General features: G+C 45.6%; 1 protein-coding gene and 2 pseudogenes across 2 annotated transcripts; all 3 read left to right on the top strand.

Moving 5' to 3' along the window:
- The first annotated feature begins 331 nt into the window (after window positions 1-331).
- On the top strand, window positions 332-6429 carry LOC135531461 (M-phase inducer phosphatase 1-like; annotated as a pseudogene).
- A 285-nt stretch (window positions 6430-6714) lies between these two features.
- On the top strand, window positions 6715-9766 carry LOC135531462 (phosphoglycerate mutase 1). 2 transcript variants are annotated; one of them, XM_064959498.1, is made up of 5 exons: window positions 6715-6805; window positions 6914-7083; window positions 7739-8013; window positions 8329-8509; window positions 8780-9766. In XM_064959498.1, the coding sequence occupies exons 2-5, from the start codon at window positions 6945-6947 to the stop codon at window positions 8947-8949; spliced, it is 765 nt and encodes a 254-aa protein (XP_064815570.1). In that variant the 5' UTR covers window positions 6715-6805; window positions 6914-6944; the 3' UTR covers window positions 8950-9766. The 2 variants fall into 2 exon arrangements, with proteins under 2 accessions (XP_064815570.1, XP_064815569.1); XM_064959497.1 differs by having other exon boundaries at window positions 6749-7083.
- Window positions 9767-10317: 551 nt separating this feature from the next.
- LOC135531460 (exosome complex component CSL4-like) lies at window positions 10318-13825 on the top strand (annotated as a pseudogene).
- Window positions 13826-15813: the final 1988 nt, after the last annotated feature.

Genomic DNA, 15813 nt, shown 5'->3' with positions numbered 1-15813 from the left:
CTATGTTTGCGTCCCATCTCCTTTCTACTGGACTCTGCACTCGTTCACTACTTCCCACAAATCTAAAAGCACTGGATTGGTGGAGGATGGGATAGAGGGAGAGTTTCTATAAGTATTCATTAAAGGACTGTATGGGTATAGGCTAAACATAACCAACAGTATATTTATTAGTCATTTCCTTTCAAATCAGTGAAGGGAAGTGAACAAGTAAACACTTTGGGAGAAAGGAGAGATAAACAGGGCCGCTTGGTTGGTGAGGGTGGCGGTGACGTGCCCCATGCATGCCCGGTCTAGCTGGCTTGTTGTAGCAACCACGGTTGCCACGGGGAAGGGCTGAATGAAACATCTCTGCTGTGATGGTAGGATGGAGACCCATAACATAATCATCATCACACAGGTGAGACGTGGGAACACTTTTGGAAAAGCTTTTCGCAAATAGTGTATCTTGATAGTATGCATATTGTGTAGACTTAGGTATGTTCGCTGGTTCTAATTTGACGCATGATTGTAGTTTTACGCATGACGTTTAACAGAATTGAGTCACATCTTGATTACTTCTAAATAAGCATAATTCGTTGCTCTTGTTTTGTGATAAAATAGGCGACGAGGAATGGAGACATTCAATGTACTTGGGAATGAAATCTCTCCGGGAGACGCACTACCGGGTCCGTCACACAACGAGACCGTTTGGAGCTTGTCACCTTCACCGGGCACCGGACCCTCACCTGTATCCGAGCTCTCCTTCAGCCTAAAGAGCCTCCGATGCCACGACGGCGCGTGAGTACACACACAGTTATCACGGTTACTTAAAAGCAAAATAAAGCTATGTGTAGGCTAGGAGATGTGGAATAATATAAGTTATACAATATGGGCACTTTGGGATGTTGTGCGTAACAGAGCGACTGGAGACTATCAAGTCCAGTTGTTATATAGTTGAAAATCTTATGATCTTTGTTAGTTAAAAAACTAACTTTAATTTCATACTCCACAGCGACACCCCACGCAGAAAGCTGCGACTGACGCCGGAGCTAGTGACTCCCAGTCCCCCCGGGCCCACGCCGGGTTCGACTTGTGGCAGAGGGCTTGTCCCTCAGGGAGATGAGACGCCGACAGGTCTGGGCAAGCTCTGGATGACAGACGGGGACATATCCTAATGAAAGATTAGCGGTTCCTCATGGCTTGATGACGCTGGGTAGAGTTAGAACGCATCAGAGGCAGAACTATTGGCTCAATCCCAAATGGGACACAGTTCCCGACATAGTGCACTACTTCTGACTAGAGCCCTATGTAGGCCCCTTGTCAACGGTAGTGCACTATATAGAGAATGGGGTGCAATTTGGGACAGACACATTGAGATTTAAATCCAGTTTGTCCAGAATTTAAATCTCTGTATATCTTATGTTGAGCATGACTTTTCAGTTTGTGAATCATTTACATGTGTAGCTTCCCTTTTGATAAATAAATTATTCTCAAAGATTTTAAGTCAGATTTTTTCCCCACAATATTCTCTCTATGTAGGTAATGTCCTAACAGACTCCGGGAACAGGAGAAGGGGAGAGAGGTGAGGACACATGGATTCTATAAGCAAAAATTACAAAGTGATTATCAGGTGCCTACAAATAACAGGCGTCTGGTGACCCCTTAATTGGGGAGGACGGATCATAGTAATGGCTGGAACGGAATGAATGGACTGGTATGGAACACATCAAACACATCGTTTCCATGTGTTTGACATCATTCCATTGACTCCATTCCAGACATTATTAGGAGCCGTCCTCCCCTCAGCGGCCTCCTGTCTGCTGTCTGAATTACATTTTCAATCTTTGTATCATTTACTTTATAGGTTTCTCTCCCCTGCATGTTCTGCTCCTAAAATGGTGAGTATTTACACAGAAACTGAGGGAATAATAATCAATAAGGTCCTGGAGTTGGAACAGAGTGACCTGACTGGAACAACTCTGGGCTCTAACTATATTCAGGAACATCATCATGTGATGTTCTGGTTCTGGTTGTCCAGAAGCGTCTGCGTGTGAAGCTGTCGACCCGGTTCTGCAGCGCTGCAGTTCAGAGGTCAGACCCAGGGGTCAGGGGTCTCAGATGTCAAGGTCAGAGTTCCCCGCCAGGAGGCGGAGCCTTGCGTTTCCGTCAGGGTGACGTGGAGCTGCCAGATGTTGAGGTGAGATCCATTTGCAGTGTTCCAATGTTCTACCCTGCTTCCTGAAGTTTGCCCCCTACATACAAGTGCACACGTCGGGGAGGAGGGTAGAGAATGATAAACATAGGATCCCCTATAAACCTGGGGCCCATTTGTGTCATATTAGTTTCATGAAGTCTGGTTAAAAACAATGTATCTCATCAGGCATTGCTCTCTGTACGGCGGGTCAGGGCCAGGAGGCGGCATTTCCCTCCCAGTAGCCTCCTGGGTTCTACCATGGAGGACCACACCCTGACAGGAGATTACAGCAAGGTGTGCAACCTCACATAAACATTTTCACAACGTTGTAAAAAAATTTTTTTTTTTCCCCAGCTGGGTGATAGTAGGTTAGGACACGCCCTTGATTGGCTGAATCTGGTGTGTTAGTGCTGTGCTAGAACAATATGTTTAATGTGTGTGTGTGTGTGTGTGTGTGTGTGTGTGTGTGTGTGTATGTGTGTCTACAGCCACTACTGTTACCAGTAGAGAGTGGAACACCAGGATCTTCACTGCGTCTCAGCCCAAACAGTAAGTCCTCTCCTTTCCTCAATCTCTCCTTCCTTCCTTCCTTCCTTCCTTCCTTCCTTCCTTCCTTCCTTCCTTCCTTCCTTCCTTCCTTCCTTCCTTCCTTCCTTCCTTCCTTCCTTCCTTCCCTTCCTTCCTTCCTTCCTTCCTTCCTTCCTTCCTTTCCTTGTTCCTCCACTCCCACTCTCTATGTTCTCTCTATATTCTCCTTCATCCTCTTCATCATAATCATAAAGTATATCCACATCAGATACATATGTGGACTACAACATTGCTTATTGGACTTTAACATTCTGTTTGCGATGGTATCTAGAGGGTAGTCTCCTGCTCGTACTGCTGCCAGGTTTTTACCGTTGCTGTGGTAAACTGGAGGTGCATTTCTCCTGATGGCCTGCAGGTGGCGTCTCTGCTAAGAGGACAGTACAGTGGTACAGTGGGAGAGTTCCTCGTCATAGACTGTCGCTACCCTTATGAGTACCACGGTGGACACATCAGGGTGATGTTTTTGAGTAAACCAAATAGAGAAATAAACCAAAACCTTGACCATAATATTGATGAAATGTATTTTATTATACATAATAAATTAACGACTGACTGGTCTGATAACTTATAACCTATTGTATAGGCCTGCTCATCTGATTCCTCTACACACACACATATATATATATATATGTAGAGGACTCAGATGAGCAGGCCCATACAATAGGTCATAAGTTATCAGACCAGTCAGTTGTTAACTTATTATGCATAATAAAATACATTTCATTAATATTATGGTCAAGGTTTTGGTTTATTATTAGATATATATAGATATATATACAGTACCAGTCAAACGTTTGGACACACCTACACATTCAAGGGTTTTTCTTTATTTTGACTATTTTCTACATTGTAGAATGATAGTGAAGACATCAAAACTATGAAATAACACATATGGAATCATGTAGTAACCAAAAAAGTGTTCAACCAATCAAACAAATCAAATCAAAATATATGTTATATTTGAGATTCTTCAAAGTAGCAACCCTTTGCCTTGATGACAGCTTTGCACACTATTGGCATTCTCTCAACCAGCTTCATGAGGTAGTCACCTGGAATGTATTTCATTTCAATTAACAGGTGTGCCTTCTTCAAAGTTAATTTGTGGAATTTCTTTCCTTCTTAATGCGTTTGAGCCAATCAGTTGTGTTGTGTTGTAACAAGGTATAGCCCTATTTGGTAAAATACCAGTCCATATTATGGCAAGAACAGCTCAAATAAGCAAAGAGAAATTACAGTCCATCCTTATTTTAAGACTTTATTTTATAGGAAGGTCAGTCAATCTGTCTGAAAATGTCAGAGAAGCTCAGGGATTTGAAAGTTTCTTCATGTGCAGTCTTTGAAAGCAAACACCATGAAGCACTATGATGAAACTGGCTCTATGAGGACCGCCACAGGAAAGGAAGACCCAGAGTTACCTCTGCTGTGGTATGATGAAACTGGCTCTCATGAGGACCGCCACAGGAAAGGAAGACCCAGAGTTACCTCTGCTGCAGAGGATAAATTCATTAGAGTTACCAGCCTCAGAAATTGCAGCCCAAATAAATGACACAAAAAATAAGAAGAGACATGCTTGGCCGAAGAAACACGAGCAATGGACATTAGACAGGTGAAAATCTGTCCTTTGCTCTGATGAGTCCAAATTTGAGATTTTTGGTTCCAACCGCCGTGTCTTTGTGAGACGCAGAGTAGGTGAACGGATGATCTCCGCATGTTGTTCCCCCCGTTAAGCATGGAGGAGGAGGTGTGATGGTGTGAGGGGGCTTTGCTGGTGACACTCTCTGTGATTTATTTAGAATTCAAGGCACACTTACTTAACCAGTATGGCTACCTGCAGCATTCTGCAGTGATACACCATCCCATCTGGTTTTCGCTTAGTGGGATTATCATTTGTTTTTCAACAGTACAATGACCCAACACATCTCCAGCTGTGTACGGGCTATTTGACCAAAAAGGAGAGTAATGGAGTGCTGTGGGAACTCCTTCAAGACTGTTGGAAAAGCATTCCAGGTGAAGCTAGTTGAGAGAATGCCAAGAGTGTGCAAAGCTGTCATCAAGGCAAAGGGTGGCTACTTTGAAGAATCTAATATATATTTAGATTTGTTTAATACTTTTTTGGTTACTACATGATTCCATGTGTTATTTCATAGTTTTGATGTTTTCACTATTATTCTGCAATGTAGAAAATATTTTAAAAATAAAGAAAAACCTTGAATGAGTAGGTGTGTCCAAACTTTTTACTGGTACTATATATACATTTATATATTTATGTTGTTCTCCATGTGTCCCATAGGGGGCAGACAACCTCCACACCGAGGCTCAGATCCAGGGGGCTTTACTCCAGCTCCCTGCCCTCTACCAGCTCTCCTCCTGGGGCAGAGCTCCCACCAGCCCCCCTGGACAGGCTCCAGATCCAGGCGTCAGTGGTACTTCCATGGTTGGAGTGTTACAGAGGTCCAGCTCACAGTCACATTCACCCGGAAGTGGCACCACGCCACCAGAACAGGGGTCACCCATGGAGGGGTCATCGCCACGGAAACTGATTGTGTTCCACTGCGAGTTCTCGTCAGAGAGGGGCCCACGGCTGTAAGAGAACAACACACACACTCGTCTGCACACAAACACACACACAAACAGAGAAACACACACACATTCCCACCCACACGCTGCATGCACCCCCCCATCCCACAAACATACACAACTTCTGGATCCTGATACTGGCTGTTCTCACCTTTCCCCTGTAGATGTCATTACCTGAGAGAGCTGGACAGAGCACTCCATGCCTCCCTCTACCCTCTGCTCTTCTACCCTGAGCTGTACCTGCTGGAGGGGGGCTACAGACACTTCTACTCCTGCTACCCGGTACGGTACATCATTGTAGCGAATTCAGCTTCACCTATTGACAAGGTTGCTAGAGGTATTGTACTAAAATCACTACGAAGTGAAACAGTATCTTCTTCATATTCGATGTCTCAGAGCAGTGAATCACAAACTGTCTGCGTTCCTCATTGTCCCTTGACTCTCTGAATAAACAAGAGCATTGTTTCTAGTTACAACGCAGAGTGTTGTTGACACAACCGTGAAGGTCTCAGCCATGACCCCACCCCATGATTTAGACATTTAGGGGGTGTGTATTCATTTCCAAATGATCTTCTATTCAGCCTATTCATAAAAGCTTTCAATGCATTTTCCCTCTGTTCCTCTGCCTGACTGCCTGCCTGACTGCCTGCCTGCCTGCCTGCCTGTCTGTCTGCCTGTCTGTCTGCCGGTCTGTCTGTGTCTGTCTGTCTGTCTGTCTGTCTGCCTGTCTGTCTGTTTGTAAGTCTTTCAATCTGTCTGCCTGTTTGTCTGTCTGTCTGCCTGCCTATTTATCTGCCTTTCTAGGAGCTGTGTGAGCCGTGTGGCTATGTTCCCATGCTCCACAGGGAGTACAGAGAGCAGCTGGGACGATTCAGACAGAAGACCAAGTCACGACTCCACAGGAGACTGCCACTCTACAAGACTCACTGATTGGACACTTGCTTGCATATCAAGTTTCTACGGTTCTCTTTACACAATGGTGACTGCCACCCTTACAGTCTGCTGTCAGATTGGATAGATTGGTATCAGGTGGTTGTTGCAGATCTCTTTTGAAATAAGTTGTCAATAAAGTTGTTTCAATACAAAAAGAATGTGTCATTATCATGGCCTTATATTGTGACATAATAAACTTCCTTTTTCATGCAAGGGACAGAGAGAGGAAGATATGGCAGCATATTAGTAGCCTATAATACATATAAAAACAAGCAATACAATAATAGGCTACCCATAAAGTATCTCAATACTACGCATACACCAAACATAGGCCTAAAATTTCATCACTGTGATACGATGGTCGCCTAGGCTACTGTGCTTTCGATCCACTGATCACTGGCTGACGTGCTCCACTGCGCGTTCGCTTCCTCCGCACCGCACACAAGAGAGTTTCTGATTGGTCTAGCGCGGCAGGAAGTCAATCGGCATTATTCAGAAGGAGCTTTCAAGTTCACAACGGAACAGCCAGCCTAGGTAACCTCTCGAACCGAATCCTCATTTCATATCAGCCACGACACTACTGCGGGGATTTTCTCCGCATTTGACAACAAGATTTTTGCTCTTAAATTCCCGAAAATACAGCGGAGGTCGATTCAAACGTCACGGATTCGAGATGGCTGCGTACAAGTTGGTTCTGATCCGTCATGGAGAGAGCTGCTGGAACCAGGAGAACCGCTTCTGCGGATGGTTCGACGCGGACCTCAGTGAAACCGGGGAGCAGGAGGCGAAGAGAGGAGGACAGGCGTTAAAAGGTGACCCGGTCTATAATGTTACACAGTATAATGTATCTCTCTTTCGTTCTCTCGTAGGATTAAGACGGGGCATGGAGGGCCATGGAGAGTTTGCTGACAGATCGTAGGGCAGGCTATTCCCGTTACGCAAGGCGCGGCTTGAGGAAACAGGTAGTTGTGTCACTGCGGCATTATCTAAACCATCACTTGAAGGACTTGCCCGGTGGCATAATGTGAACTGTTATCAGCCCCTACAACCCGAAAGCATGTCTGTTCTCTCTGTAGTGTAGCTGGTCAAATTGAGGTTGTGTTTGGCTTATAGCCTAGCATTATAGCCTAGCCTGGATAGCCTAGCCTGGATAGCCTAAAGCAACTCGCCCCCAAAATAAGGGTGCATCTCAATAGTCTAAAGTGGACTCCTCTCCTTGTCTCCTTTCCTTCACCTGCATAAGTAATATGGTGGCGGATGCCTACCAGCTATTTACTGTAACCTGTAATTCTTTCACCTCTGTGCAGATGAAGGAAAGGAGACGAGGAAACCACTTGAGACTTAAGATGTACCCACAAGTAAAGAACCATATGTGTACGTCACACATTGACCCCCCCCCCCACCCCAACACACACACACACACACACACTCTCTCTCTCTAAGCCCCACTCTCTCTCTCCTCCTCAGATGCTGGCTATGAGTTTGATGTGTGCTACACCTCAGTCCTGAAGAGAGCCATCCGGACCCTGTGGTTGGTCCTGGACGGGATCGACCAGATGTGGCTTCCTGTCCACCGCACCTGGCGCCTCAACGAGCGCCACTACGGAGGCCTGACGGGGCTCAACAAGGCAGAGACAGCGGAGAAGCACGGCGAGGCCCAGGTTAAGATCTGGAGGAGGAGCTATGACACCCCACCTCCTCCCATGGAGGAGGAGCACAACTTCTACAACAACATCAGCCAGGTGAGAGGGATATGGACACACACACACACACACACAGGGGATACGGATACAGACAGACCGGCACGCACGCACACACAGAGGCACGCACACACAGAGGCACGCACACACAGAGGCACGCACACACAGAGGCACGCACACACAGAGGCACGCACACACAGAGGCACGCACACACAGAGGCACGCACACACAGAGGCACGCACACACATCTACAACATCACTGAACTCATATTCTGTTATTAGACATCATGGTGTTAGCCATACAGACTTGGGCTAACAGGGTTTGACTTTGCAGCACTAACATTCTCTTTCCTGCAGGACCGTCGCTATGGCGACCTGACGGGGGATCAGCTGCCGTCCTGTGAGAGCCTGAAGGACACTATTGCCCGGGCGCTGCCCTTCTGGAACGATGAAATCGTGCCCCAAATCAAGGACGGGAAGAGGGTTCTCATCGCCGCCCACGGCAACAGTCTCAGAGGCATTGTCAAGCACCTGGAGGGTAGGTCACTAGGGGGGGTGGGGATGGATAGAGGGAGGGAGAGAGAGAGGGAGAAAGAACCTCCCTACATCTCAACGCTTACTCATGTTCCAGTGGTCATGCCAGAGTAATGGTATGTTACTGATATTGTTGTTTTTCTGATTGTTATTGTTGACATGTTCTTGTTATTTACCTCAAGGTATGTCAGAGGAGGCCATCATGGAGTTGAACCTTCCTAGTGTTTAGTTGTATATGTTGCTGATTGTTGTTGTTATTGTTGTTGACTTCCAGGTATGTCAGAGGAGGCCATCATGGAGCTCAACCTGCCTACAGGGATCCCCATCCTGTATGAACTGGACAAGAACCTGAAGCCTGTAGGGCCCATGCAGTTCCTGGGAGACGAGGAGACAGTGAAGAAGGCCATGGAGGCTGTGGCTGCCCAGGGCAAGGCCAAGAAATAGACACAGCGCCCCCGCGTGGTCAGGAGGCGTCGGTGCGGCTAGGACACGTTATAATGATAATAATCACTCACACAGTGTGACATTACATTATCATGTTTACACATAGACAGATATGTGTATATTACACACACATACACACACACTTCAAATACACACACACTCACACACATCACACTATAGGTGGATTTGATAGGTCTCTGCTTTCCTGCACATATATTTTTCCTGCATATTGAGATGTCAGTATTACACAGCCAATAGGAATCAGTAATACTGGATTGTACGGATCATCATAATATGAGTTGATCAAGATTGTTTGAGTTGACCAAAAACACATAGGATTGGGACTGGCTAATAGGGTATTTACAGTATCCAAAAACACACAGATAGGGACCAGCTAATAGAGTATTTACAGTATCCAAAAACACAGAATCAGGACCATCATATATAGTATTTATCTAAATGTGGAAAATGATAGAAAGTGTGCTTTCTACTGCCATGTAGTTTTGCACTGAGTGAACATGTATGTAAACATTGATGGGCACGTTTGAAAAAGGAAACATTGAATATCATTGTTAATTGTTGTATCTCTACGGCAACGGAATGTTATCATGGTTCTGGTGGTTATTGTTAAAAGGGGCAGGCGGACTTGTTCTGTACTGTACTGCTGACCATAGAATTAGAATGGGTAGAATGGGCATCCTCATTCAGGAGAGGTTCTATACTCCTTCCACTCATTCTAATTCCATGTTGTTGACCTGTGCTTAGTGTTCTGTGTGGAATAAATAAAGATTCCTCTTATTATTTATGAGCTGTCAAATGACTGTGTCCCTTGTCTGTTTTACAAGCTGCATATTTCTTGACTTGGCAGAGTTGAGCTGAGCTGATTACATGTATGCTGCAATTTAGTGCTGGACTTGGACTGATATAGGTGCCAGTACTCATTTTGGGTGCTGGTACTGTTTATATTTAGTTGCAGGAGCTCCACAATACTTTTGTGCTAATATTCTATCATAGGATCAGGAGCTCAGGCAGTAGAAAAATGTAGGTGCCGGTACTCAGCTCCTGCAGAAGTCAAGCTCTGGAGCAATTACAACAAACGTGAGCCCTGCAGCTGTTCTCTCTCCTCTTGCCTGTTCGTTTCTATCTGACATGTCTGGCTGCACTATTTTCTAATTTGCTCTAAAACCAATACATTTCCATTGATGATACTGGATACATCTCTTGTTCTTTATTTCCTGTCTGCACTCATCTTAAATGAGAGTTCTAATGAGTGTAGGTGAAGGAACGGAGAGAAGGTCGTTTTAGACTTGATGCACTCAGAACCAGGACACTGACTTCATCCGGAAAGCCACAACAAAGATGGCGGACCAACCTTTCCGTCAAAGACTTGAGCTCAGGTCACATCCAATCGGCTTGCGTTCTGCTCTTCTTGAAACATGTCGCCCATGAAGCTGTGTGTTCCAGGTGAGTCTGACATTACAAACTTTTAAATGAGTTGATAATGGCATTCTTTTCACATTTGAGACCATTAGACAAATACGTTAGGCAATATGTTTTTGAAGGTTATATTGCTATTCATAGCTTTCTAGCACGGGAAATGCGTGCTGTGCCACCACATGCTCGTTTACGTTCTGTCCTAGCTAGGTAGCTAACTAACTCAGCCTATTTTACTGTTTTCTAGCTAACGAGCGAACTGACGTGACCTAACCTAGTGTATTTATTCCACATTATGTGAAATACAAACGCAATGCATAGTTACTTGGTACAAGGCATGACATCGTTTGCTAAATTACGAGCTTGTGGGGTCGAGCTAGCGATGTTGGGCTTGAAAAGTACCTAGAAGACATCACATTTTTTAAGTGCCCTGCCCACCGCCTCGGGGAGGAGCCCACTAATTCCAAGCGTTCCATATCTCGTTTTGATCGACTCTACGTGCAAATGTTGAATTAACCCCGGGGACTTCTCATGTCGACTAAATGTCAGTGAAATGTCAACTATAAGGGCAGTGATTTATTTTGATTGTCGTTTGATTTACGCATATGTTTGTCAGGAACTGGGACGAGAAACTCTTGAGTGATTTAGCGATTCTGATGGTTTTTGTCAGACTTATTATATTATACTATTGGAAATGTGATAGATCAGCAGGACTCTGTTTACACGAAACATGTCTGTCTTTCTACCTCTGTCTGTTTTTCAGTCTGTGTTGTAATGATAGTGGTTGTCTTACCTACCTTAGTTGAAAGCAGCGACTGTAAGTCTCTGGATATCTGCGAAAAGTACAAATGTTTCTCTCCCTGTGTGTGTATACATCTCTCTCTCCCTGTGTGGTGTGTGTGTGTGTGTATACATCTCTCTCTCTCCTGTGTGGTGTGTGTGTGTGTGTGTGTGTGTGTGTGTGTGTGTATACATCTCTCTCTCCTGTGTGGTGTGTGTATACATCTCTCTTCCTGTGGTGTGTGTGTGTGTATACATCTCTCTCCCTGTGTGTGTATACATCTCTCTCTCCCTGTGTGTGTATACATCTCTCTCCCTGTGTGGTATACATCTCTCTCCCTGTGTGTGTATACATCTCTCTCCCTGTGTGGTGTGTGTATACATCTCTCTCTCCCTGTGTGGTGTGTGTATACATCTCTCTCCCTGTGTGTGTATACATCTCTCTCCCTGTGTGGGTGTGTGTATACATCTCTCCTCTCCCTGTGTGTGTGTGTGTATACATCTCTCTCTCCCTGTGTGGTGTATACATCTCTCTCCCTGTGTGGTGTATACATCTCTCTCTCCCTGTGTGTGTGTGTGTGTGTATACATCTCTCTCTCTCCCTGTGTGTGTATACATCTCTCTCTCCCTGTGTGTGTGTGTATACATCTCTCTCTCCCTGTGTGTATACATCTCTCTCCCTGTGTGTGTGTGTGTATACATCTCTCTCTCCCTGTGTGTGTGTGTGTGTATACATCTCTCTCTCCCTGTGTGTGTGTACATCTCTCTCCCTGTGTGGTGTGTGTGTGTGTATACATCTCTCTCTCCCTGTGTGGTGTCCCCTCCCTGTGTGTGTATACATCCCTCTCCCTGTGTGTGTGTGGTGTATACATCTCCTCTCCCTGTGTGGTGTGTACATCTCTCTCTCCCTGTGTGGTGTGTGTGTGTGTATACATCTCTCTCCCTGTGTGTGTGTGTGTGTACATCTCTCTCTCCCTGTGTGTGTGTGTGTGTGCAGGTGATAGGCTATGCAGCACAGAAGACTGTATGCCCGGTACTGGGGTGTACCTACGACACGGCTACATCTACTCCTCGCTAGCAGGCTACGTACTCAGGAAGAACGAAGGAGAGGAGGTGAGACGGGGGCAGCAGAGTACCAGGGTGTATTCATTAGTCAAAACACAAAACATTTGGTCTCTTGCTAAAATATTTATTTAAAAACAGTTTGCACAAGTTTCTATTGGACACATTCAGGTAGTTTCCTCCCCATTCCGTTTGTTTCCTAGAGTAAACACTCATTTTGCCACTAATGAACACACCCCTGTTGCGCTGGTCTTTTAAACACAAACAACACTTGTCTTTTCTGACTAGCGCTGATTATAGCTGCTTTATTGAGGGGTTTTACTACTTGTGCCTGTGATATGTGGTTGTCTTACATTTTTTATTATTTGACTAATTTAGCACACTCCTCCAGAGCGACTTACAGTAGTGAGTGCATCCGTTTTGATACTGGTCCCTTGTGGGAATCAAACCCACAACCCGGGCGTTCCAAGCACCATGCTCTACCAACTGAGCTGCACGGGATCACCTACCTTAGTTGGAAAAAAACAACTGGAAATTGCTCTGGATAAGAGCGTCTGCTTTGAATGAAATGTGATTTATGAGGTGTGATCAGAAGTGTGACGGAGGGACGAGGAGAGGAGGAGGAGGGAGTGGCTGGTTTATTGGCATGGGGGAAAGCAGTTGGGGCTGGGTTTGGGTGTGTGACTCATGTCAATGGTTATTTATTGTGTAACATTCCTGGAAGTAGAGAAACCACTCCAGGTTTGTTCACTTGGAACCCCTGAGGAATTATGCAGTGTTGTGGGAACGAAATGTAACATGTTCACACCTTGTCTTTACATTGACACTTCAATTTGTGTGTGTGTGTGTGTGTCCGCAGCTACCAGTCATCTCGGTGGTGAGAGAACCTAGGCTCAGCTACTACCAGATGTAGGAGCCAAAGTGACCTGTAAGGTGAGGTTTGGAGAGCTCTTGACGTGCGCGTGTCAACTTCTTGTACACCCTGGTGGTTGTTGTGACCACGTGCACAGCTTTTTAGCACCACATCACCTGGATTAAACCGGACAGAATACCTTTGAGGCTTGATAGATGAGGTGCTCTTGTCACTGATCAAGCTCTCAACAATAGGTGTGTGTGTGTTTAACCTCATTGATAACCACCTGATCGGTCTCCTTCCTGTCCAGGTGACCAGTATCAACCCCAGGTTGCCAAGGTCCACATCCTCTACGTTGGTTCCACACCACTGAAGGACCGTTTTAGAGGAACCACCATCAGGTAACAGGGATTGTCTTATTACTGTTATTCTCACGGAGTGTCCCAAATGCCACTCTAGTCCTATTCAGCACTACTTTGTCTGGGGTCCAGATGGCAGCCTATGGGCTCTGGTCACATGTAGTACACTACATAGAGGATACCATTTGGGACTATATAGGGAAATGATGTAATTTGGGATTTATAGAGAATAGGGTGCCATTTGGGATTATATATGGATTAGGTGCCATTTGGGATTATATAGAGAACAGGATGCCATAACCTTCAAATCTGATCAAAACTAATCTACTGTTTACTACACTATTATACACAGGAAAGAAGATGTGCGAGCAACAGAAAAAAAGACAGGGTATGTTTTTGAATCATTCTAAAGTTCCCCCACTGTTTGACCACCAACATATTTTACATTGTGAAAATATAATGTTTGGTATCATATAGACCGCCTGTTGCTGTTTGTCATGACGTCTGTTGCTGTTTATCATGACGTCATGCAACCTGTTGCTGTTTGTCATGACGTCATACCGCCTGTTGCTGTTTATCATGACGTCATACCGCTTCGTTGCTGTTTGTCATGACGTCATACCGCCTGTTGCTGTTTGTCATGACGTCATGCATGTTGCTGTTTGTCATGACGTGTACCGCCTGTTGCTGTTTGTCATGACACGTCATACGCCTGTTGCTGTTTTATCATGAAATATCATACCGCCTGTTGCTGTTTATCATGAAATATCATACCGCCTGTTGCTGTTTATCATGCGTCATACCGCCTGTTGCTGTTTGTCATGACGTCGTACCGTCTGTTGCTGTTTGTCATGACGTCGTACCGTCTGTTGCTGTTTGTCATAAGCGTCCCATACACGCCTGTTGCTGTTTGTCTGTGAAATATCCTTACAACCTGTTGCTGTTTATCATGACGTCCTTACCGCCCTGTTGCTACTTTATCATGGCGTCATACAACCTGTTGCTATTTGTCATGGCAGCCATACAGCCTGTTGCTGTTTGTCATGACGTCCTTGCGCTTCTGTTGCTGTTTGTCATGGCGTCATACCGCCTGTTGCTGTTTATCATGACGTCATACCGCCTGTTACTGTTTATCATGACGTCATACCGCCTGTTGCTGTTTGTCATGACGTCATACCGCCTGTTGCTGTTTGTCATGACGTCATACCGCCTGTTGCTGTTTGTCATGACGTCATACCGCCTGTTGCTGTTTATCATGACGTCATACCGCCTGTTGCTGTTTATCATGAAATATCATACCGCCTGTTGCTGTTTATCATGACGTCATACCGCCTGTTGCTGTTTGTCATGACGTCGTACCGTCTGTTGCTGTTTGTCATGACGTCGTACCGTCTGTTGCTGTTTGTCATGACGTCATACCGCCTGTTGCTGTTTGTCATGAAATATCATACCGCCTGTTGCTGTTTATCATGACGTCATACCGCCTGTTGCTGTTTATCATGACGTCATACCGCCTGTTGCTGTTTGTCATGACGCCATACCGCCTGTTGCTGTTTGTCATGACGTCATACCGCCTGTTGCTGTTTGTCATGACGTCATACCGCCTGTTGCTGTTTATCATGACGTCATACCGCCTGTTACTGTTTGTCATGACGTCATACCGCCTGTTGCTGTTTGTCATGACGTCATACCGCCTGTTGCTGTTTGTCATGACGTCATACCACCTGTTGCTGTTTGTCATGACGTCATACCGTCTGTTGCTGTTTGTCATGACGTCATACCGCCTGTTGCTGTTTGTCATGAAATATCATACCGCCTGTTGCTGTTTATCATGACGTCATACCGCCTGTTGCTGTTTATCATGACGTCATACCGCCTGTTGCTGTTTGTCATGACGCCATACCGCCTGTTGCTGTTTGTCATGACGTCATACCGCCTGTTGCTGTTTGTCATGACGTCCATACCGCCTGTTGCTGTTTATCATGATGTCATACCGCCCTGTTACTGTTTATCATGACGCCATACCGCCTGTTGCTGTTTGTCATGACGTCATACCGCCTGTTGCTGTTTGTCATGACGTCATACCGCCTGTTGCTGTTTGTCATGACGTCATACCGCCTGTTGCTGTTTGTCATGACGTCATACCGCCTGTTGCTGTTTGTCATGACGCCATACCGCCCTGTTGCTGTTTGTCACGACGTCATACCGCCTGTTGCTGTTTGTCACGACGTCATACCGCCTGTTGCTGTTTGTCACGACGTCATACCGCCTGTTGCTGTTTGTCACGACGTCATACCGCCTGTTGCTGTTTGTCACGACGTCATACCGCCTGTTGCTGTTTGTCACGACGTCATACCGCCTGTTGCTGTTTGTCAC

Source organism: Oncorhynchus masou, unplaced genomic scaffold (genome assembly GCF_036934945.1).
Source record: "Oncorhynchus masou masou isolate Uvic2021 unplaced genomic scaffold, UVic_Omas_1.1 unplaced_scaffold_1594, whole genome shotgun sequence".
Lineage (NCBI taxonomy): Eukaryota > Metazoa > Chordata > Actinopteri > Salmoniformes > Salmonidae > Oncorhynchus > Oncorhynchus masou.
The sequence above is the reverse complement of the archived record's forward strand: the minus strand, read 5'-3'. Positions and strand labels throughout refer to the sequence as shown.

What these genes read in the sequence shown, in the direction of transcription:
- LOC135531462 (XM_064959498.1), top strand. Translation starts at nt 6,945, where the DNA reads ATGGCTGCGTACAAGTTGGTTCTGATCCGTCATGGAGAGAGCTGCTGG. An exon ending in AGGAGGACAGGCGTTAAAAG is followed by an intron (nt 7,084 to 7,738) that starts GTGACCCGGTCT and finishes TCTCCTCCTCAG; the next exon opens with ATGCTGGCTATGAGTTTGAT. An exon ending in CATTGTCAAGCACCTGGAGG is followed by an intron (nt 8,510 to 8,779) that starts GTAGGTCACTAG and finishes GTTGACTTCCAG; the next exon opens with GTATGTCAGAGGAGGCCATC.